Source organism: Uloborus diversus, chromosome 8 (genome assembly GCF_026930045.1).
Source record: "Uloborus diversus isolate 005 chromosome 8, Udiv.v.3.1, whole genome shotgun sequence".
Taxonomy (NCBI): Eukaryota; Metazoa; Arthropoda; class Arachnida; order Araneae; family Uloboridae; genus Uloborus; species Uloborus diversus.
The window spans coordinates 41,800,744-41,826,025 of NC_072738.1; the positions used below are offsets into that span (position 1 = coordinate 41,800,744).

Consider the following 25,282-nt stretch of genomic DNA (forward strand, 5'->3'; position numbering starts at 1 on the left):
CGTAACCAGCTAATGTTTGGTTTGGACACCGACCTGTTCACCTGTTGACGTTTTGACGTTTCATTGACGTAACGAGAGGTTATTTTAATTTTTATTTTATATTTTCTCTTGCTGATTTGAAGTTCGGCTTTTATTTATAGAAAAGTACAGTTAGATAAGAGTGCATATTTAAATAATTTACATTTCTTATCTCTTTATATAAGTGTCAGTCAAGTAGAGACGCCTTTAAAATTATCGTTGTAAAATTATCTCCAAGATTGTCCTTCGGTTCTGATAATAGTTCATGGTTTTACAACTTTTTTTTTTCTTATTTAACTCTACGAATTTTACTCGCTTCTAAGGCTAATGGAACTTGCATTTTAATTTGAATTCTTCTCATGTTTGAGGAAACTCAAGTTCATGTCACATTTAATTTTCTTGCTAAAGGAAAAACTAGAGCTTGTCCTTGAGAATTTTTAGATAATTAGCATCCTTGTTGTTATTACTGACATTTGAAAAGGAAAACACATTTATAAACTGTTTTGCTTTTTTGTAATAGATTGTTAAAAGATGATGTGGAATTTTGTTATCATATTGGTTGCTGTGCTGGTATATGTGTATTTATCTCCGTTTTTCAAGAAACTTGATCCTGTCAGCTATAGGTATGTTCTCTTCTTTTTTTTCGTTTTATACAATTGCAATTAAATAAACATATTTTCCCTGGGAATTTTCTTATTTTATCCTTCGCACTTTGCACTGCAGAATCCAGCCTTTAGCCAAACTACCAAATTAATCTGTTCAAAAGTATAATGCATGTAGAATAATTAATGACCTGGCCTGCAAGAGAAATAGTAAATAATTCATGACACACTTTATAAATGTTAGCACTTGTGTGCATCGGTAGAGTACAGTGGCACAGCTACGACAGAGGTTTGGGAGTTAACCCCCCCCCCCCCTAGACATCCAATTAATTTTCCCTCAAAATACAGAAAAATAAACTCAGATGATCCAGATTTTAACAAAACCCCTTATTGCTTTCTGAGCGTTAAGCAATCTCAAATTACTTTCCTTTCTTAAGTATGCAAGTAATATTTTGTGATGAGTACCCCTACTGGTATAAAAAGGCTAAAATGTTCTTAAAACTGGCACTCAGCAAGACTTCCAGCACTGCACAAACCCTTTTCAGGGAAATCGGGTTTGTTTTTCCTGAGATTCTAGTACTTCGTGATGAATGCAGGATCCTTCCTTATTCTCATCAAAGGACAAAACCATCATTAGTTTCCCTAAGTGTCCCTACTGTTATCTTGATTTTGACCTACATGTACTTTGCAAGAGTTTTAAGTAGATATTTAAATAAAATGTTTCACCTTTAAGACTTCTCTCCTTGGACTTGAAATTTCTATATATAGCAATTTCAGAAGAGCAATGAGGAACCTGCATGCATTTTTTAAATTTTTTTAAATGAAAATTTAGACCATTTTATAACGATAGACACCAGTTTCAGTTCATTCGGACTGCTAGTTATTTTTTAATTAATTCTTAAAGTCTCCCGATTAGCCCCGCCCCCTTAGTTTCCCCATCTCCGCTGATGACGTCAAGATTCATTCCCGCTCCCCGCTCCTTCTGGCACAGGACGCACGTGCGTGTGTAGAACATCGCTAGCTTTCTCAAGATGGCTCCACGCAGAAATCATTGAAGTTCAACGGCACAAACTGCCGAAATGCAAGTACTATATCGTACCTCATAACAAATATTCAGCATCGTACACAACAAGTTAAATATTTTTAATGTACCAAGGGGAGAAGATAAAAATGTGCAATGCCATCAGCACTACTAAAAAAAGAGAGAGGGAGAAATACTAAACTGTATTTTTCTCTCTTCTATTGCAAAAATTTTTTTACAGAAACTAACAGAATTTTATATTAATTACATAAAACTGTTTGGCTTTTTATAAAAGCTATCCCTGATCACTCTTTTTCCTTTTTTTTTTTTATTCTTCGAATTGAAACGAGTTTATTTTATTTATTTATTTATTTATTTATTTATTTTTTTTTTGAGCATAGAATGTTATTTTTCATGTATTGATTTATTTCATTTTACTCTTCTTCAACTATTGCATTCAAAACAGTTATTGAAATCAAAAATCTCGATTTGAATTTTTTAGTAATTTTTAAGATTTAAAAAAAATGAAGGAGCATTTTGAATGATTTACATTTCTAGTCTGTAAAATTCATGAATAAGAATAATAATAAATAAATAAAGTACTTTAGGAGCAAACAATAAAAATTAGGAAGAAAGGTATTGAAGAAATAATAAATTCTCAAAAATTTTAAATTTAAAATCATATTTCCTTTTTACTTCAAAACATATTTTTAAAAAGTACAAAATTCGAAAATGGTTACAATAAAGATTAATACAGTTTTCATCTATTAATTTTGTATTACTTAGCTCTGCTCTAACTTCTGCGTCCAAAAACCCGGATCGTGCTGCGAAGACGTGACGTTAACCTCCCCCCCCCCGCCCCCCATATCAACAGATAAAATGAATTGTTCGTTGTAACTTCAAAGAACAATAGACGAACCTCTTTGTAATTTAATTGGTTATGAATGAAAAAATCTGAATTACATAGGTAGTAAATATTAAAAAACTAGTAAATGAAACTTTATTAAGTGTTTGCTTTTCAAAAACAATTTTCGAAAAGAGGAATACTGTTAAAAAACTGAATTATATTTTTTTGTAAAATGTCACTACACAAGATAAAAAACAAGCAATCAAAAAATAATTCAGTACGCATTTAAATCAATCTGAAAACATGTCTAAGCACTTAAAAGCACAAAAATAATAAATAATTAGTAACCTAATACATTACGTGTTATTTTTCAGATCAATAATATCAATTTTAACAGGCTAAAAGAAAAAAAAAGATTTTAGGAGAATGGGGTTGTTTCCGAAATTTTGAAATATTTTCCTGAAAGAGCGTGCTTAAACAAAGGATTTGACCATTTTTTAATTTTTTGACAAAGTTTAATATTCTTAAAAATTATTTTAATCGGTGCGCAGATTTAATTTCCTTTTCTACACTTCTGCACATGACATCACAAGTGATGAAATGCCAAACACTTATGCCATTAGCGCAGAGCGCAATATTTAATTCAGTTTAGAATTATCAAAACCTGGAAACGCGCTAGACAGCAAGCGTAAACATTCGGTGCGCCAGTGTAGTACGTGCCAAAGTTCATCACTTCTGACGTCCTAAAGACCATGCCTTATTTGAAAATAAAAGGTTTTTTCTGACTCCGTATTTTTTTTTTTTTCATTCTTTTAACTTCAGTGACAAAAAGTAGTACTTTTGACTGATGGAAATAACTCTGATAGGGAAAAAAAGCACGTAAATTTGACAAACAAAGATAGAAAACGGTAAAGTGTTGATATCTGCCTAATGTTATAAAGTATTAAATTAAGAAGGTTTATTCGCCCATATTCCATGCTGGGAGAGGTTTCTGCCTAGATTGGCACTAGCAATTTGTTTGATATCTTCTTAATTTATTTTTGAGCATCATTATTTTTCATGTCTAAAATGGCAAGTAGTGTTCATTTGTTCTGCCTCATTACTGAATACAAATACTGTTTTATGAATGTCATCATCTCTTGCAAGCTGTGACAGTCACTCAGGCCTGATTAAGGAACAGGTCTACTAGGTCCTGGGGTCCATCTTCCTAAGTGGCCTTGAATTTTTAAAAAAACCTATACACAGCATTAAACAATCATGTATTTTTGTGAAAATGAAAAAAAAAAAAAATCATGTTTCAAGTAAATGTTAAACATTATTTTGCATTGCCTTAAAGTGATAGAATAGAGGAGGGGGGGGGGGGGGGGGGGAGACTTCAAATCATTATAGGCCTTGGGCTCAATTTAAGTTAGTCAGGCCCTGCAGTCACTGGCACTGGTCTAGTTTGTAAAATTCTGAGTGGTATCTATAATTATAGAAATAAATCTTTCATTTTTGTTTCCTTTATTAATTTTTAAATTTTACTTTAAAGTGATTTTATTTTGAATTAGTTAATGATGTACAGCTCGAAATAAATTTTTCTTGTGTTGGATTTTTCAAAGGGGGGGGGGGGGTTGTTGTGTCTCAATAAACCGTACGCCCATGACATATAGAGGTGTCAGTAAATGCTCTGTATTTAATTTATTGTGTAAACAATTTTGAAATAATTTACTAGTGGATAAAATATTGATATTCAATTGATAGTCAGTTTTCTTGTTGTTGGAATTTCGGGGGTTTAGTGTAGGTGATTCAGCGAGGATATACATCTCTTCCTCTTCTGAAGATCAAAATAAGAGCACCTTTGTTTTCAATAAACAACGGCAAACCATGCTGCACTCCTATCCCCTTCGTTTCGACTACTTCGGAACCGGTTCTATTATAACCCAGGGACTGAATCTTGACGTTGTGCATGCTCCTCCCCTTTTTGTGTCACGTCAGCTTCGTTCCGTTTTTAGCTAACTTTAAGTTGTAATTTTGAAGAATCCAAGTCAGATTTTTAAAAACTGAGTTGATTTTTGGGAGTTTTAAGTAGAAGACTATTCAAATCAATCAACGTTCCATGATTACCCGACCCATGCAGGTTCCTCATTAAATGACACAGTTTTTATGTACAGTCATAAAGCTATTGATTTATCTGAAGAGGGTGTTTTATATGATCTCATGAAAATAACATGAAAGATTAGAATAAAGGTAATTATTGGTATCCCTTTTCTTTGTTTTAAAGTCATTATATCAAACTGAATTATTAATTATTTTAAAGCAAGTGCCCTAAATGAATAATTAATGAGCCATAGAAACTGTTTGGTCAAATATAATGAAAAATATTTTCTCATTAGAAATGAATGAAGAATAAAGCTAGCAACAATTTTCAGTTTTGTAAACCCTTCTCAGAAAATATTCTTTATTCCTCTGGTAGAGTCTCAAGGTTTTGCATTGAAAGTTGATTTTTCCACTTAACTCCAAAATATGTATGACTGCAGTTTTTTTTTCTCTCCAGATTTGTGGATCTCGAACATTGTTATTTATTTTCATATTTTAGCTCAACAATACCTATTGTGAAGCATTTTATCAAGCAATAAAGAAAAAATAAGTATTATAAGATCATCAAACTGAATTAAAAGTACCAGTGAGGAGAAACTCGTAATGGGGGGGGGGGGAGTTTTAAGAATGAAACAAGAAAATCTAATAATTGGAAAAAAAAGTGGGGAACTGATGTGATATACCCCACCCTTGGCGACTTTTTCCTGTTGGCGCCAAGAAAGCGTCGCCAAGAAAACGATGTATGACGACATATGTCATACATCGTTCTTAGCGATGCTTTTTTTGCGCCAACAGGAAAAAATCAGATAAAAAAAACATGATCAAAGCACTTCAGAACACAATATATATAAAAACAACATAAAAGCACAACAAAAAACATCACGAATATATGCTTCAAAAATGTACAGGGCCGGGGTTTTTTGTAAACATATTAAAATACAATGAAATAAATTATTGTATTAATTACAAGTCGAAATTAATGCATTAATTGTTTTTTCATCATTTCTCCGGGATACAAGCCCTCGGTCTCATAGTACTTTCGTAATGAGACCTCGGCTCGCCGGCCCTGCCTCGGTCTCATTACGAAAGTACTATGAGACCTCTGGCTCGCCAGGACCTCGCTCCGCTCGGTCCGTTATCCCTCCGACTGTTAATTTACATTACAGTCGGAGTATGGTCACAATTATGTGTATGTATATTATGCATATTCATGTGTATGTACACCCAAGGGTGGCTCCTTCCGTTCAGTGTACAATAATGACTCAGTTTTAAGTGTGAAATATGCACCATTATTGTGCAGATTTATTAATAAAATTCAGCATTTTTAAGAGTACAACCGAAAGAACTTTCAATTGTTAACATAAAATTCAGTACCTAAAGGAGGCACGTTAATGTCTAAATAATTCGTGGCATCGATAAGAATTAACTTTTAAAATAACCGAACTATTTTTGTAAAATTAATTAACATACAGTAAAAATAAAGTTAAAAGCTACAAGAACCCCTCAAGGATCTGTAAAAAACAAAGAATTTCCGAAGTGAGAATTTTTATGTGAATTCTAAAATAAAGAACTTACCTTTTTATGGTATAAATCCTCACACTCAGTCCAAAACAAAACATCATCTGACAATGGCGCGTTACAGATACACACCATGTTGGAGTTAACTTTTAATTAACCTTCAAGTTTGAAGAAACTGGCATTTTCTAATGTTTTTACTTCAAAACACAACTACTGAATCTAAACTAACACAAAATAAGCATTCCTGTAAGGTATATTGCACAAAACAACACGTATCTCTCCTGCGTAAAACCAAGTAAAGAACCCAAGTAAACAAGTTCGAACAAGTTTGCCTTCGCGTTGCCAACCGCAGGTTAGTTTCACCAGGGATGCCATGCTTAAAAATTTATCGCCTCATTGGCGAGAAAAATATTTCAATTTTGTGGAAAAAATCGGATGTCGCCAAATGGGGGGGGGGGGGGGGGTATATCACATCTGTACCAAAAGTGGCTATGCTTGTGAGAAAAAAAAAATGTTTTAAGAGATTTATTTTGCATTAACTAATGATTTCGAACTTTTATTCAAAAAATCAAATTCAAAATAAATTGATTCATTACAAGCACAGCACTGAATGCAGAGAAAAACCTGTAAGGTACAGAAATTAAACCACTGATGCTGAGATTTTATTTGTTTGAAAACTCGTAAGAAGTACATCTAATTGTTTGGATATTGAAAGGTTTCATTCTACAGTTGTAATTTCTCATACTTAGATGTAATATATTTAATTTTCAGAGTTAATTTATCAAATTTAATTATGTACATGTTTTCTAGTGTTTCTCTTCCTGATAAATTAACTGGACCACTTGAGCCCAATGAAATACTTGATAGAACAGAGAAGTTATTTGAAAATACTCTGCACTGGCCAGAAGCCTTTGCAGTTTGGAAAGGTAAGTTTTACATAGTAAATTTTATTACATCTAGAGTTAGAAATAAGAATTTAAATCTAAGCGGTTTGATGATGCCTAGTATATGTTTCTGGGCATCAAAATGGATGAACTATGTACCATTTTTAGCCTACTTTCCCAGTAAAAGTCAGAAAAAGAAGAAAAAAAGCATGAAAGAAGGATTAATGCATCGTAAAAATATCGCGAGAAACAAAAAAAAAGTCAAAAATAAATAAAATAATTAAATAGATATCAAAAAATTAAAAATTGGAAAGTAGGATATTGAGATGGGAAAAAATGTCTGTCGGTCAGTCTGTCTGCCCCCCCCCCCCCCCACAATAACTTTTCAATGAATAGTCCGATTCGAACAAACTTTTTTTTGTTCGAAAGATCTCAGCGAGGACACCTCATTCCCATATCTAACTTTTTGATTTGAACTATTTTTTGTTCAATTTTGAACAGTTCAAAAAAACTTAACATTAGCGCCTACGGGGAAATTCAAGGCAATTCCGAACTGTGAGGTGAATTTGCTTCAACCAAACTTTGTTATAAAAAGCTTTTGATGAAAAACTTGTATATAAAATATCTTTTTGATTTGAACAATTTTCCGTTCAATTTTGAACAGTTTAAATCCTTTAACTTTAGCGCCTACAGGGAAACGGAAAGTCAATGTAGATTCTGTACTTGAAGGCAGATTTTTTTCAAACAAATTTTGTTGGAAATAGCTCTTGACGCCAGACTCCGAATCCGAGAATTTAGGGACACCTGACTTCGACTCCTGTGCCCGACAATTAGTCGAACTCCCCGACTTCGACTCTGACTTCGTAGCTTTGGCAAAAATTTATACACGGAGGACAAATGATTGACTCTGATTCTTGGATATCCGACTCTTTTATCCCAAAATGAGATTGACTCCGACTCCGCAGCTATGATTTTCACTGTAAAAAAATTATTGTTAATATGACTGGTTTTTATTTTCACGCTAAAGTTTTAATTTAGGTAGGTATTCAGTTTTCGGCAGATATACTCAAAGTCATTTACATTTCTACATAAAGATATGCGCAGACGATTTTTTTTTTTTTGACAATGAAAATTATTTATTTAAGTTGATATTTCATTGTTTTTATTTATTTTAGTAAGTGCATTAATTCATTTAAAAAATTATTTTTGGCAACAGGGGAAAAAGAAAAGATTTTTTTTTTTGATATGATGTATTTATTTTAATTAGCTTATTAATTTTAATTATTATTTTTTCGTTTTGAAAGCCTTTAAGGAATTTTTTTAATGGAAAAAGTGTATTAGCTGCTTTGTTTAAAAGGTGCTGCTATTTTATTTGTTCGTTTTTTTTTTTTTTTTTTTTGATTTTAGCTATTTTTGAGAATATTGATCAAGTACTAGAAAGTAGTATGTGTATACAGGAAAGTAGGCTCGTTTAGTTCTAGATGGAACTTCTTGCTAATGAATCAAACATAACATATCCAGATATTAAAAGTAAAAATATAAATGGAATAGAAATGTTGCAGGTTACCAATAGCATATTCAAAAAGATCCATAAAATATGTACTTACTTAAAAGATGAAATTGTTTGCATTTCAAAATTTATTTTATATGTTTATCCTTCTGGTCACATAGTCGCAATGTCAATGAGTTGGGGGAGAAAATGTTCAATGTGATCCAAATCTTAAACCCTCAAATTCGGTGCCTGGGATCAAATTATTATTTTAGGTGTTAAATCAAAATTTTTGGTCTCAGGCCCGAAATTGCAGCACTGGTACTAGTATTTAAATGAGTGAGCCAACATGCCCCTAAGTAGTGTTGGTTAAATTAAAAGTAACATGGCCTACATTATCTGTTTCTTGAAAGCAATAACAATGTTTTAAATAAATTTTACTTCTTATGTGTGTAGCACAGTAGTTTCACTAAAGCTAGTTCATCTTTAAAAAGCTTTGAGAATTTTTTTTTTCCACTTAGAATTGAGTGAATTAACTGTCTGCTACCAGGCATGCTGCTTTAATTGCTCAACCAAACAAGAAAAATTAAAAAGTAAATTTCAAGAAAAAATTTAATTTTAGTATTGTCAACTCTTTTTATTGCTGCTAAAAACATTTTTAGAACTAATAATAATTAGTTGCACTTGCAATCTGCCAGTAGGTTAGAGCAGTAGCAATCCTACCAAAAATGTATTCAGTGCAGAGGCATAGCTTGAAATTCTTCAAATGTATATTTTAGATTCCAATTATTCACTTTTTTTCATACAATGTTAAATTTTTATTAAAAATGCTAAGTGGAAATACACCTGACTAAGTTTTTGAGGTTTTCTATGCATAAAATGCACTTGCACAGGTGTTAAAAATATTTCTTATTCGTCCTATAAATTTAATAAAATGTATGCAACTGTGTCATAACAGCAAGAGGTCTTTTCATTAATATGTTATCATTATAACTTGTATTTAGAATTTGCTCTTATTTTGCAACTATTATCTTTACAGATAAAATCTATACTGGTCTTGGGGATGGAAGAATAGTCTCCATATCTGGGAACAAAATGGGTGTTGTCTGTCGTACTGGTACAGAATGTGGTAAGATATATGTTTTTTCCTTTCGGAAATAATCTCAGTATATAACTCTGCAACAAAAGTGCTTCAGTTTTCTCTGACTAAACTAACTCTTCAACTTCTTGCATCATAGTCATTGTACTTCCTCTATGTATTCTTTAACTTTCTTGCATTGCTTTCTTTGAAGAATAAATATTTGTATCAACTATGAGAAGTCAACTTTAGCTCTTAACTTTGTATCTTTTATTTTAAGCATTTGTTTTCAATAGTTTGTATGGTGGTATGTTGGAAGGCTATTGAAATTTTCAGTTAATAATTCCTTAATTTTTTTTTATAATTGTGGTTTATTTTTTTATTTGTTATTTATTTATTTATTTTAATGTTTTGATTGTCTTGACGACTTTCATGTTTATCACACTAACTCAAAAACATGCAAAAGTGGACTGTAACACTTAAAGAACATCTCTCAACTCCAGAACTTGATCACTACACAACACACACACATACATTAATAAAGCATTTGGTGGAGATTGCAGCACTCTGTGTTTGACAACATATTATACTCTGGCATACCTGCCAACTCTACTGGTTTTTCCCCGAGGTACCTTCATTTTGAACATTTCTCTAGATTGTGTATGTAATGTAAGGAACTTGCATTAAATTGTACTTTTATGGATAGTAGAAAGGTTCCCCCCCCCAAATAACAATGAAAAATGTGATATTGCTGTGTGTCTCAATCATTTACTAGATTTTTTTCCAGTAGATGTTGCCAGGTATGCTTTGGGCCTTAACAGTGATATTGAATTAAATACATTTATTTATTCTTGTTCTATGTTGTACAGAAACCTTGAATTCAGAATTTGCAAAAAAAATCTGATCTCAGTTTGTGATTTTCATCTCCCTGTTAAGAATATGATCGTGATATGTCACTTACCAGAATTGACTTAATACAACAAAAATATTGACAAATGCGTATTTTATCATTTTAGTCATTTGAAACTGATTGTTGATAGCATAGTTTGATATATTGAATCATGCAAGGAAAAGGGTTAAAATTTAAAAATATGTGTTTGGGGGATATCAAAAAGGAATTTGTTTCAAACAAATAGATTTTTTAAGTTAATTTTTTAAGCCATCTAGTACATAAGTTCTGCCTTAGCCCTGGCTTAACGGCAGAAACTTACTGCTTAAAATGCCATTGTTTTTATATTTTGAGATCTTAAAGTATGCGACAAATTTATTTGAGCCAGTTGTTTATATAATAAGGCATGCTATTTTATAAATTGTTTTTCTCTGCTGTTTTACAGCAGCGAGAAACAATTTATAAAATAGCATGCCTTATTAAAATTTCCTTAAAATTGCCTTAGTAAGAATGCTCATTAAAATTTTTGTCAAGTATAAAAAGTTCTGAAAGAAGATATTTATAGTGGTTTTGTTATGTGTGCTTATGGAAAGTATAGATTTTGTTTACTTACTTTTGTTTTGAATTTTGAAGACGAAAAACGTATTTAAACAAAAGGGGCATCATAATTGTTCTCTTGTGTAATATCTTTATAGTTTTTTTTTTTTGGAAAATCACATGACATGTTTTTTTAATCTTTTGCATTTTACTCAATCGCTATATTCATAGTTCTAAGTTTCTAAAATTGTAGCCAAGGTAGCTTTGAATATGGGTCATTCTCCAGGAAACATAATTTTTGAACGTAAACATTTTTCAATTTTGAAACCTTTTGTTTTCTTTTTTCTTTTTTCTTTTTTTTAATTTTTACATGAAAGTGTCACCTACTAGAAGTAACCTTTAAGCAATGACCCAGCTAAGTTCCAATTATTTTACTCATAAATAAAAAAGAAAATTAAAAAATGCCTTGTTCACGGAAATAAAAAAAAGAAAAAACTTTTAATATTTAAAAATCGAGGCCAATTTAATATCAAAGTAGTTATTTTGTTAATTGTGCAAACAATCAGCTATTTTAATGATTAGTGGGAATGTAATATTAATCTCTCTTAGTTAAAGTACGGCTTAATTAGTAGTTTCAAATGTATGTTAAAAAATAGTATTTAGTAAATTTGGGAAGAAACTGGCAGTTAATAATTTTGGTAGAATGCCTAAGATTGATGTATTTCCCCTTCATCAGTTATTTTCACCTCAGAAATAATGACCTTGATAAGGTCTGTCACTGAGGGGAGATTGACGGAGGTGGGGAATTTTCCATCAATATAGGCCTAATGGATACATTTTTCCTGGAAATATATTTTTTTCTTCATTGCTACAATCTGCGCATGTTAAGCATATGGAAACATGTTCTCTTCTTTTTTTACTTTAATTTACATCCCTGAAATTCAAGTTCACGGAGGTGAGAAGTCAGAATAACCACACTAAGTTTTTAAAGCAAAATCTATCTTCCTGTTTTTCGACAAAAATCTAACAACTTCAACTATGGCTAAAAATAAACAAAGGGGCTCCCTTGTATCATGGAAAATAAAATGTGATGTCATTACTGCTATGTGTCAATGAGGAATGGCATTTTGTGTTTAGGTAACGGAGGTGAGGATTTATTGGGTGACATGACATCTTGTTCTTCTAAAACAAACTAAAACACAGTATTAAAAAATTAAATATACTTAAACAATTAGTATTTGAGACAGTTGTGAAAGGAATAATAAATAAGTATATACTTTTAATTAAACATGTTATTAAACAATATAAACAGTCATACCAGGTGTGTGACATACCACGGAGGTGAGAATTCACATGTTGTGAACCAAAAATATGCTTCAAAAAAAAAAAGTTATTATTAAAAAATTGTTGGTGGGTTTAAGTAGATATATTTTCATGAAATTAAAAATCATTGTTAAATGAATTGTTCCTTAAAGTTTTTACTGTAAAAGCGCTGTGACAGAAAAGTTTCTTTTTGAAGAATGACCCATATGTTTTTATTGGGTGTAACATTTTTGCAAAATTATTTTTGCTACATAAAATTCGCTAAAGAAGGCTTGGGTTGTACTTTTTATCAAATTTTTACGAAGCAAAATATTTAAAAATCCTTAATAAATTATTTTCACTCATACTGATTTTCATTTATTAATTTTCACAGCTGGTCAACATGAAGAGCACTTATGTGGGCGACCATTGGGTATGCAATTTGACAAAAAAGGTCTCTTGTATGTTGTCGATGGTTATCTGGGACTACTAAGTGTTGATGTTGAAACTGGTAAACTTTTTTCTGTTCATTTTATTTTTTATTTATTGTTTTATTTTATTGTTTAAAAGAGATGGCCTTATAATATAAGAATCATAAACAAGATTTATGTTTTGAAAATTGTTTTATGGTTAGAGTTTTATAACAATATTTATTTTTACTTTTCATGCCAGTAAAATGACTGATTCTTTTTCTATAGGTAAAAAGAAAGTGATTCTACCTTCTAGTACACTTGTTAATGACAAGCCTTTATTCTTCCTTAATGACCTGCATCTTGATGAAAAGGAAAATGTTATTTATTTGACTCAATCTAGTACAAGATGGAATATAAGCATGGTCATTGTTAGCATTTTGGAACATGACACTTCAGGAAGGTATGTTAATAGTTTATGTAAAGTGGTATGGTTAGTATTAATAAAGTTGCACCTGAGCCTTTTTTTAAAAAAAATCCTAAATTGTGCATTAATAGATGTTTTAACAATTATATATTTTTTATTTTCAATACAGTAGAATACCTTTATAACGCTGACCTATATAACGCACTTCTCTATAAACCGCACAACTTTTCAGAAGTAAACAAAAAGTTTTGAAGTTTAAAAAATCCCTCTGCAAAGATAAAAATTGTTAGGCAAATTAAATTTTGAAACAGTTTTACATCTTTCTATATTAATTAAAAGATTTTAAATGAAAATTAGTTTTCACAGTAAACAGAAAACGCCAGATAGCTCTTGAAAATGCAGCTGCAATGCAAACTATGAAGCCAGCAGAAGTGCAGGATAATTCACTTTCTTTCAATTGTGAAACAAATTTATTTGTAAATGACTAAGTGTAATATTAGTGCTTCTATATCATTGCAAAGAAAACATTCTGAAGTTCTAATATATAGATATATCTTGAATATCAGTTTTAATATTTGTGAAATGATCTATGTAATGCAAAAACCTGTACAATGCAAAAGCTCTGGTCCCAAGGTGTGCATTATAACGGTTTTCTACTGTATTATGCATTAAATGAGATTCATTTAGACATGCGGTAAAAAAAGGGGGCAAATGAAGATTGAAGGCAATAAAAATTGACTAATGCATCAAAAAAGGTTTTAAGTAAAATATGTAAAGCATTGTAGCTTTTTCAGAAGTTTTTTTTTTGTGTGGGGTTGCTATTTTAGCATACACAGCTAGCTCTATCTGTTGATTTACTTACTCAATTACGGTGACCTGTTTAATGCTGTTTGAGGAACAAGCTAAAATGTCCCGAATTCTCTTCGGCATTTTTTGTTAATATGATAAAGTAGGGCATTAACACCTTACTAGGGTATCACATTTATTGGATAACAGGCTAATAATATAATCATAGAAATCAGTTAAATTATGAACATTTGAGACAGATCCTAACTTTTTGTTCCCTAAACAGTTTGTCCTGCTCTGACTCTAGGTATAATAATTTTTTAGTTTAAATTAAAAAGAAGCAAGGAAAAGGCATTTGTGCAAACGGATGAAATAATAATGTATTGAAACATGTTAAAATTGCTCTATATTTGTATAAAAAGTAATTTTTACATGCAATCTCTATATTTGTCAACCTCATTTTTTTCTATAGTCTTTCTTCACTCTGAATTATTGTGTGAAAATATGTCTTAAAATTTACATTCTTCCAAATGTTAATAATCATGAACTAACTTCTATCAACTTTTCATTTTCTCTTCTATATTAGCAAACTTTTATAATTTATCTTAAAAACATGGTTTGAGGTCAAATGCTTGATGCTTCAAAAAGCACTTTATAATATTACCCAACACCAAAAAAGCGTTTGAAACAAAAATGATTGTTTCAAATTAATTCTCTCTCTAAATACAAAAATCACCATAGAAAGTTACGGTTAACTCTTGTTTTCAATGTACAAGAACATTAGTGTTATCGTGAAATCTCACTAATGTTCTTTTTTTCCCCAGCAGATAGACGCACCTCCCACAGAACTAATTCATTTAAAATTTGACCCCTGGTTGAGATAGACTGTCTCACTACATAAAACACAATGAAACTTAAAGTCTGGGCTGAGAAATTTCTAAAATTAGCTTCTCGTAGATCCACTTATTTCTGCTTCCACCCATGCATATTCTGTTGAGAATAATGAAGAACTTCATGAAAGTAATGAACAAAAATGGTTTTCCAATGCCTTAGAGAGAAATTCCCAAGGTGTATTAACGCTAAGTTTAAAGGGAGAATTTTTAATGGCCCTTTCAGTATGCACATTAAGATCGCTGTTTTTGATAAAAAGGGAGGGAAAGAGAAAAACATCTTGGAAGCCTTTAAGGGTGTGATGCAAATGTTTCTGAGCAGCAGAGTCATCAAGAGCTAAGAACAGTAGGTCGAAAAACTCCTATAGAAGTTCTGCGACGGTTGATGCAATATATGCCTCTGAAACTCCACTTTCTCCAGGATATTTTGCCTAAAAACTGGAGCTGCGCTCAATGAACATGGGGAAAGGTGTCACCAAGATATCTCTGCAATGAAACACAGATATGAGGTTCATTGACCTAAGTTAATGCTCAACAAATACTGTTGGACTATTACAAGTTGTGATCATCCTTTAGCTTAGAAGAAACAATAGAAATTGAAGCATTTACAGCAGTAGGTTAAAAGCAACCGCTGCTTTCTGAAAAACAAACATCATTTAATAAAATAGAACCTATTTAATTATATTTATTTTACAGATTTTTTTTTCTTTTTTAAATTCACCTTCAAATCAATAGGGAATTGTGTATCATTCTCCAATGAGTTTTTGTGTATCTTGAAAACAAGAGCTAATAATAACAGATATGCAAAGGTTTTTTTTTCTCTCTTTCAACAAAAAGTTTGTAAGAATTGACTGTTTAAAACCAGGATGCGGGCATAATTTTATTTCTTGTTGCTTAATGTAATCAGCTTTTTTGACTGTCACTCATTTATATATTTTGTTACTATTGAGCTAATGTGGGATTTCCCTGTTAACATGTTTTTACAAGCTATACATTTAAAACGTATGTACTGTACAATGAAATGTTTTAAGTATGGTGTTGTATAGCCCCTTGCATGTCTAGTGCCATTAAAATCATTAAAACCAACCTACTGGAAATGGAATTATGAAATGTAAATGGCTTAGTAACAATGGGGTTGTTTCCAAAATTTTAAAAGTATTTTTTTCTGAAAGAGCATGCTTAAAAACATAGGATCTGTCCATTTTTTAAATAATTTATTTAAGTTTAATATTTTTAAAAAATTACTTAAATCGGTGCACTTTCATTGTTTACGTTTCTGTCATGTGACATCACAAATGATGAAATGCCATTCAGAAAGCAAAATATTAAATTTGCATCTTTACTCACCTGTATTGGCAACAATATAGTTGATAGCAAGAGCGTAGAGTGCAATATTTAATTCGCTTCTTGATTATCATGAAGTGGAAACATGGTAGAAAGATGCCCCAAATTGCATCATTTGTGACGTCATAAAGACCACGCCTTGTTTTCAAAATCAAACATTTAAAAAAATTAATTAAAAAATAACTGTTCGGAAAATGAAAGTATTTTCTGGGTCCATACTATTTTTTTAATCATTCTATCAATTTCAGTTACTAAAAATAGTACTTTTAACTGATGGAAACAACCCCATTATATAATTTTTCATGGTTCAAGTACTACATTGGCAAAATGTTGAGAAACTATAAAAAAATTGCAAAAAATTTTACTTTGTCATAGCTTTTAGTGACATATATGAACAAATTGAAAAAATAGTGAAGTAAAATGCAGTCTTTTTGTTTCTTGTTGATAAACTATTAACATTTATTATGAACTCTCAGTAAGTTAAGTGACTAGTAATGTTAAAACTTTTTCTGTCTCCTTTTAGATTACTGAAATTTGATCTTAAAACTAAGCAAGTGACTGAAGTTTTGCCTGATCTTGCATTTCCTAATGGAGTTGAACTTAGTCATAAAGGTGATTCGCTCTTGGTGGCTGAAGGAAACAATCATAAAATATTCAAGTGAGTTACTAAATTAAAAAAAAATATGTGTATGCATTTCTAATAAACTTGAACCTTGTTTAAATGATCTAGAAGAACCTTTAAAATTAATCCATCATAACCATAGTTCATCTTATCTGAAAAACAATGAATAGTGTTATGTGTAAATACAATACATAGAGATTGCAATTGTTCTTTATCTTAGCAATATTTAATTTTAAGTGTGTTCAAATTAGAAAGGTTTGGCGTGTATCACTTTTGTCTATCATCAGGCTTAAAGGCTATAGAAGAGTCCGTTAAAGGGGGGGAGGGTTATAAAAATGCTGCAGAAAGTGTTAGGTACCTTCAATACAGAAGTAATGCAGAAGTAATATTGTCTCTTATTTGCACTTATTTCATGATTTTACACGTTAAACTGTTTTATAACTGTAGTGAGTGTGTAAGGACGCTGTGTGTATGCGTAGTTCTATGCACAATACTACTAATGTGATATTTAAAATAACATCTAATAGGGTCCTACTTTTACATCTTTTGTATAATATATTGGACAATGAGTATAATGGTAGCTAATGTCTACTAACTAAGTATAATGAATGTTAATTAATGTCTATAGGGCTTTAATTGTTTAAAAAACGCATTTAGAACAAGTCATAAATAGGTTTTCTGCCTTCTAACTAGCAAACCATTCGCTTTTTAAATAAAGAAACCTATATTGCAGAATTTTACTTATTGATGTAGAGGCTAGAATAGATTAACTGCAATAAATGAGGGTTGACTGTAAAGCCATTCGACAAAAGCAAGAGGCTGGAACAATAAGTAGTTTGAATAGTAAAAACAGCAGATTAACGAAACAACTGAGGCAAAATGAAACTTGAAGCAGAAATTTAATACATAATTCTCAACTTAGAACATTACATATTTAAGCAATGAGTTTCCTGACAAATCCTGCAAGCAATAAATTTTACTTGTTGTAAATGAAACTGCTTGATCACAAATTAAAAATAAATTTCATTTTGGAAAACATTTGCATAGAATCAATTGCTATGTATAAATAAAAGCAGAAAAACAAGGTGAAGGAAATATCAATTTGAAAAATAGTTGAGACAAGAGCAAAGCATATGTAAAAGATATAAATGAGAAATGGGAAATGCAAGGACAGATAAAAAGAATTAAGAATAGCGGAATGATATGACCACCTCTTATGCCTTATTGAAAATTATATTAATCTAGCAGGACACATATATATATATTTTTTTCTTTGTTATGTTCAAACTTTGTGAATGTCTTAGTGAAGGAAATACAAGAAATCAAAATACATAATGTTTGGAACAGTATGAATTTTCAGCGATAAATGATTGTTTTTAGTAAATCGTTTTTTTTTCTAGGTATTATCTTTCAGGACCGACAAAGGGACAAAAAACAGATCTTCCTTTAGTCTTGCCTGGAGAACCTGATAACATATCTCGAAATAAGAGAGGAAATTATTGGGTTGGTCTTGCAAGTTGTCGCTCGAAAGAGAACCCTACAATTTACGACAGAGTCTCAGAGTTGCCTTTCCTAAGGCAGTGGTTTCTTCACTTACACAGGTTGTCGACAGCCCCCATCAGAGCCCTTTTAGGTGTTATACCTAATAAGTGGGCCAATGAAGTTGGATTTGAAGTAAGTCAATATGAATATTGAGTATGTAATATTGAGAACATGAAATTGAGAAAATGTATGGTGAACCTAATGTCTTAAAGGTTATAAAGGTGTCTTGCATTAGGTAGCTGAGCCACATATTTCGATATGCAGATGCGTTCTCCACAAAAAGAGCCGCCTTCTTCAAAGTTGAAGGGAAACGTTGAAGAGAGGAACCCCCATTCATTTGGCTGGATGGGGTCAAAAAGGATTTAAAAGTAGTAGGAGTGAACCGATGGCAGGGGCGTAGCTAAGGGGGGGGTTTTGGGGACAACCCCCCCCCCCCCGAAAAGTTAGTCTCAAAAAAAAAAAAGAGAAAAAGAAGAGAGAAGAGAAAGAAAAAAAAAGAAGAAAAGGGAAAAATTCCAAGCGATTATACATACATATATATATATATATATACATATATATATATATATATATATATATATATATATATATATTATATAAGAAGTAACCCCCCCGAAAGTCCGGTCTAGCTACGCCACTGACCGATGGTGGGCTATTGCACGGGATAGGGTTAGATGGGCAAGACTTAAGAGACCGCCTTGGCCTGCAACAGGCTGTAGCATAAGAGTAGTTGTTTTGTTTGTCATTTCTGATGCCCCTTCTAGCACCCAAAGTGATGGATAATGAAAGCATTAATCCGTTTTTGAGGCTATTAATAAGCAGCTTCCGTTTGACTCAGCCCCATTTAGGTGGAAGTCCGACTTTTGCTCACACACATAAGACAAATAGCACAGTTCAGATTTATTACACAGGGAAATCAGAAGAACGCCCAGGGCGGCGGGAATCGAACCCGCGCCTCTCTGCTTCAAGCAGCTGCTGAGCAGCACAGCTCGGCCACCGAGGTCCTGCACCAGCGTAGAAGAAGAATATTGAGATTATAATACTTTGAAAATTTACTTGTATAAGATTTCAGGATTAAAAAAGAGTTAGAAATATTACTTGGTTTATTATGGACAAAATCATTTGCTAACTTGAGAGGGTAAACTGTGAGAGAAATTGTATTTGAACTGCGCTAAAAATATTTTGCAGCTGATTTAAGTATGAAAATCACAAATTTTAACCCTCTACCTGCTCAATCACGAAAAAAAAAAAAAAAGAATCGCTTTAAAAATTGTCTATTTGTTTTGCTACAAATTTGAAATCTATATATAATTTTTACTTTAAAACTTTAAGAATATAATTTTGGTCAACAGCAAACCACATTTTTTGGTGGAAACATGATTTAAAGTCTATTTACTTTACAAAAAAGCATAACTGATAGCTAATTGTTAAAACAGCAGGTTCAAATTTAAATAAAGGTTACAAACTTTTTTTTTTTAAATCGTAAAATGAGCAAAAATTGCATTTACTTAGCTAAAATAAATTACTAATAAGCAAATGGTTTATAACCATATTTGTATTTCTGATAACAGATTTGTCCTAAGGAATTGTTTATTGGCTATAATAATAAATTAATTTTTGTGTTGTGATCATGTGCGTATAAGATGAAATAAAGGATCAGTGATTATGATTTTCTTGTTATTCATCAATAATTAAGTTGATAATATTTAATAATAACAATAAAGTTGGCCAATGTGGTGCTGCGAAATGTCCTCCATTCAATATTAGAGATAATACTCAAAGAGCACATGAGTAAGGAAATCATAGTTAAAAATAAATACTATCTTTGAAAAATCAAAAGAATTTACTTATAATAAATAAGTAGACCATTATTTCTATCAAGATAGCAATGCATGGCAAAGACTGAGAAAATCTATCTACTTCAGCTGTAAGTCTTCCTTAATAACATCTAATGTATTTGAACTTTGAACTATTCAAATTGGGAACAAAGTAGAATAAAATGATATATTACTCCTCTCACTCTTCAGTTGTAGTAAAAATTCTTAATTTTTTTCCTTAAAAGAGTAGCGAAATATTGTTTTAAAGTAAGCCAAGTTCTTTTATGGGCCCATATAGTAGAGCTAGTTGAGAGGAAAGGATTTATGTGAGAATCATTATCTGTTTTCAACTGTTAAACACTTACTGGGGAGTTAATATCACTGTTCATTGCCAAGCTACAACTGCATTTGAAAACTGTTCACCTACTTGTCTTTTTCAAACAGTATCACTTTCAAAGAATAGAGGTGGATGAGAGAGATACTATGCCTCTCTCTCTTTTTTACTTATTTTATCATTGAACAAGTTATACACAGACTTAGATAAAATGAAAAGCTTTCTGCGAACACAAATCCTAACTGGAAAACTTTCTTCAAATAATTGCTTTGGGAAATTCCCTTTTGAATAAAAAAATAAATTTATATTAAAATACATAAAATGACAAAAAAAAAAAAAAAAAAAAAAAACCTTTAAAATATTTTTTTTTCAATTACATAGTTTATGCTTATTTTCAACTGATGAAAACAGCCTTAACCATTATTTTTTGCCCAATATCAATCACATGATCATTATCATTATTTTCATTTTGTAGTGAAAAAGTTCATGTAGATCTGAAACTACTGAAGTTGCTGACAAAGATAAGACACAAGCTACCTACTTTTAACTTGAAAGTTTTATCAAGATGTTTGATTTTGTAAACAAATCGATACGGTGTTCGCGCTCAACTATCCGTAACTTGGGTCCCAGGGACCCATTAATGAAATAGATTTGGGTCCTTTGGTGGAAAAAATGAGTCCCTTAAATTTTAAACAGAAAATCTTATTGTGTAAATGAATAATATAAAAATATTTATACTTGGGGGGGGGGAGGCATGAAATAAAATTGTTTATTTTTGCCCTAAGTTTTTGTGATTTTATCATTGTAAAATTATTTTCAAATAATACACTTGCAAGACTTAGTTATGTGAGAAACTATTTGGTCAGTTACAATGAGATTAACTCAAAATTTACTTTAAAAATGGGTTTTACCATAAAATATAAAACAAGTGCCTCTGATTGATCAAGCAAAAAGCACTCCCTTAACCTTTGTTTTCCTGGAAATTTTTCTTAGCGAAAAAAGCAAACAGACCCCCCCCCCTTCCCAATTATCATTGGCAATTAGATAATAATAATAAATCGCAAGCGAATGAACCCAACGCAAAAAACGCGATCGCAAAAACGAAACATTTTCTCATATGAGTGTGAAAATTGCTCATTTGCAATCTTAAATCAGTATATTTGCCTTTATTTTGACTCGTTCAAAATATCTGGTTTGGTTTTTGTTCTATTTTTAAACAAAATGGCGCGATCGATTAATACCCGACTTTTGCAAGTCCAAATAAAAATAACCCATCAAAAAGAGATCAATTATTAGAAAAAGAACAAGGTTAAAGTGCTTTTGTATAAAATTCAAGTATTCATAAGCAATTTAACAAGAAAAATGTAAAGCTCCGAACTCTTTGTGTTTAGCGCGATCTGGAAAATGTTCGCCATTTTTTTTCTCCCCTCTTTTTATTGGGGATGCGAAGTGATGATTTTCAAAAGTAATTCTGGTTACATGAATGCCAAATTGCAATATTTTTACTGTACAATTGTCTTGTATTAATCCTGAAGATTGCATTGAAAACCTCTCTTATTTTTAGTCTTCATTTCTGTTTTTAGGAATTTCCTCAAGATAAAAGTTGAGGGAAAGCTTATTCTTAGAATACAGTACAATGGGCTACTTGTGAACTTGCTCCCTGAGCTCTGCCCAGGAGGTCACTGTAAGCTCCAGTCTTATCACTAAAATTCCATTGACTGGTCCACAATTGGGGTGTGTTTGAATAGCTGATAAACAGATAGGGTCATTTTAGTCCTTTTCTGTTGATTCTCCTGGTCATTTTGAAGCTTAAAAGCATTTACTAAATAAATCTTTAGCATTTTCTCCCTTTTTTTTCTGGTTCTTATCTTTTGGGTTTTCTGGGTCCCTGGGACCCGATTTTTCGCGGAAGTTGCGTCCCTTTCCCGCGAATTTGCGTAAAAAACCCGCTATAGCGCGTAAACGCGAACCCTGCGATAAAAACAGCTACTTATTTAATATTAAGTATTTCCGAAAAAATAAATACTGTATTTTCATAGGTATTTTCTGTTAAAAAAGTAAAACTAATGAGGTGTAGATTATCTGCTACCGCAGATCTCACCTGTGCTTTTTTTTTCTGTAAAATTGTTTATTTTATATAGCTTTAATGTGCTTCTTACGCAATTCATGCTGTGTAAAATAAACAACCTCAGTCATAGTAGAAGCAGTCTCCATTTGCTCCTTTGTCTTTAAGTAATTGACTTACTATAATCATGATTTCAAGAAGAAATCATTATTTTTTGGATTAATTTTGAGTAAGAAAAAAGCAAAGAAGATAGAGCAAGAATGGCAGACAGAAAAATATTCGGAAGAAACAGAAATAAACTGTGGGTTTTTTTAATTTCCTTTTTTTTAAAATTAATTTTAGTAGTTTAAAAATATTTTCTGCAGAGCCAAAAATTTTCTTTGAACGCCTTTCACCCGTTTGTCTATATTATGCAAGACTGGTTATACATTTTCTTAGATTATTGGTAGTTTGTAAAAACTATGTGTGTGTAGTTTACTGCACAATAATAATCTGATGCTCATAACACCTAATTTGAATGGTGTGACTGAGTGTTATTTTACAAGTAGGGAGGACTCTGTTAGAAATGCATTTATATGGTCCTAAATAATTTTTCTACTCTTGACTAGGGAAATACGCAACTTATTAATAAAGAATGCTATTCTGCAGAAATTCACTTATCGTGATAGTGTGGAACAGAATAAGTGTGATAGACAAGGGTTGGCTGTAACATATGAGGGGTGATTGGTAAATAAGGTCTCCAATAGCATAAAAAACATTTCCAACAAGGTAAAATAATAACAGAAATTAGAATGAGGGAAATGTATTATTCTTACATATTGTAAACTCATTTATCAACATAGTCAACATTAGTTCTATTTCTTCATATGGTCCATGAATTAAGATTCCGATTGGCTTAGTATCCTTTTGGGCATGGCTGCCTGAACTTTGTCATCAGTTGAAAAATATTGACCTTTCGACGTCTCCTTCAATTTTGGAAACAACCATCACCGTAAACTGCTTTCATATGCCTATGAATTTTTCAAAACCTTCGAAAGTGCAACCTTCTAGTGCCAAAAACTGTATCGCCAGTCACTGCTTATCAGTCAGAGTACTCATGACTCACAGCTATCTCCTCTTACCGGCTTTCAATGCTAAACTGAAACTACACAGGAATGTACAGCACTATATCAATTATTGAATGCATGAGCAATCATGTCTATCTTCTCACTACTAGCGACACTTCTTGGTAAGAGACCTTACTTATCAATCACCCCTTGTACTTTTAAACATCTCAACCATAGTCATGTAAGGTCTCTCATTTACAATTCAAAAATATAATATTTTGGCACTTTAATTATTTAGTCTAAAATCGGCTAATTCAAAGCATCATTTCGGCTCTATTCAAACTACTAAATCTCTTGAATGTTTGCAGTTGCAGAACTGCTACGTGTTTGGTTTAAGGTAATAAATTCATTTAATTGTTAATTTTATTTTACAGCTCCAGAGTGGGCGCATAGTAGCTGATCTACCAATGAGTCATGGCATCATAGTCGAGATTGATGACAACGGAAAAATAATAAGGAGTCTGCAATCTCCCTCAGGAAAAGTGGTTCATATATCTGAAATCTTAGAACACAACGGCTACTTGTATCTTGGTTCCTGGCGAAATCATTACTTAGGCAGATTAAAATTGTAAAATTCATTTGAAGCAAAAGAAAATCAAATCACAAAAGATAATTATTTTTTGACATTTATTTAAGAACAAATTTGAACATTTAACAATTTTTTATACTTTCAAGTTTATGTGCTTGCAAAATGATTCAATGAGTTTTATTTTTATAATATGAATGTCTCTGGAATAACGGAAAATGCATTGGAAATTTTGAGGATTTTTCTCTCCTATTTGTAATGAAAAATAAACTATTATATTTTTGTATTTCACTTTCTTCAATTGAAGGAAAGTACTTTAACACTATTACAGAAATGTTTTGCATGAAATGATTGTACTCCATAACATTAATTAAAACATATTCCTTACAAAAACTTTACAAGTGGTGCAATTAGTTATGAAAACTTCTTTCAGTACAGAACAGTGGAAAATGTTCCTCACAATACTGCCATGCTAAGACAAAAGTCGTACTTGCACCTTTTTAAGAAAATTGTTTTACTCTCACCAGGGGGTTCTTGGTCACATATTTCACCTAAATACAATGTTTGATAGTCATTTGTCAATGGAAAGTATATTTTGGGAAAATCTGAAAAATCTAAATCAAATATAGGGTGAGTGCTCCAGTAGTCGGTCACAAGGATATAAAACTGCTTATAAATAGAATGTATAACCCAAAATTGGATATGATGCATTCCCACATTCCTTTACCTGTCCTCAATTATCGTCCGACAAAGTACATTTTATAAAGTTGTAATGAGTCATTTTATTTTAAATGGTGTGCCCATCATCTTAGTTTGCTATTCTGCTTATTTTTTCTTAAGAAGACACATCATCTTTAAATGCTAAGTACCCTTATTTTTTTCGTTCTAAAGTAAATTTGCTTTTAGTTATGTTTTAATGGAAAGTAGAACATTACGTTTCAATTAAAAATTAAACTCCTTCTTCGACTCGATTATTTGTAGAGGGGTGGCCGACCACTGAGTACTGAATTCTTATGCATTTCCAATAGTCGGCCATGGCAGATTGACCACTGGTTCTATACTGTTTTGTTGATCTACCCAGTAGTCAACTGTGTACCTAATATGTATTTTCTATGTTCATCAAATACTAATTGAAATCAAGTATTGACA

General features: G+C 31.5%; 1 protein-coding gene across 2 annotated transcripts; it reads left to right on the plus strand.

Annotated features, from left to right (window-relative positions):
• Positions 1-10: 10 nt before the first annotated feature.
• LOC129227715 (adipocyte plasma membrane-associated protein-like) lies at positions 11-24,419 on the plus strand. 2 transcript variants are annotated; one of them, XM_054862315.1, is made up of 9 exons: positions 11-78; positions 539-641; positions 6,896-7,011; positions 9,498-9,587; positions 12,659-12,775; positions 12,963-13,137; positions 16,645-16,779; positions 18,144-18,417; positions 23,982-24,419. In XM_054862315.1, exons 2-9 carry the CDS (start codon positions 550-552, stop codon positions 24,177-24,179), a joined length of 1,197 nt encoding a protein of 398 aa, XP_054718290.1. In that variant the 5' UTR covers positions 11-78; positions 539-549; the 3' UTR covers positions 24,180-24,419. The 2 variants fall into 2 exon arrangements, with proteins under 2 accessions (XP_054718290.1, XP_054718291.1); XM_054862316.1 differs by lacking the exon at positions 11-78 and having other exon boundaries at positions 192-641.
• The last annotated feature ends 863 nt before the right edge of the window (positions 24,420-25,282 follow it).

Excerpts from the sequence above, each read along its gene's own strand:
- LOC129227715 (XM_054862315.1), top strand. The coding sequence starts at position 550 with ATGATGTGGAATTTTGTTATCATATTGGTTGCTGTGCTGGTATATGTG. Across the intron at positions 642-6,895 it reads CTTGATCCTGTCAGCTATAG|TGTTTCTCTTCCTGATAAAT; the intron begins GTATGTTCTCTT and ends CATGTTTTCTAG. Across the intron at positions 13,138-16,644 it reads GAACATGACACTTCAGGAAG|ATTACTGAAATTTGATCTTA; the intron begins GTATGTTAATAG and ends GTCTCCTTTTAG.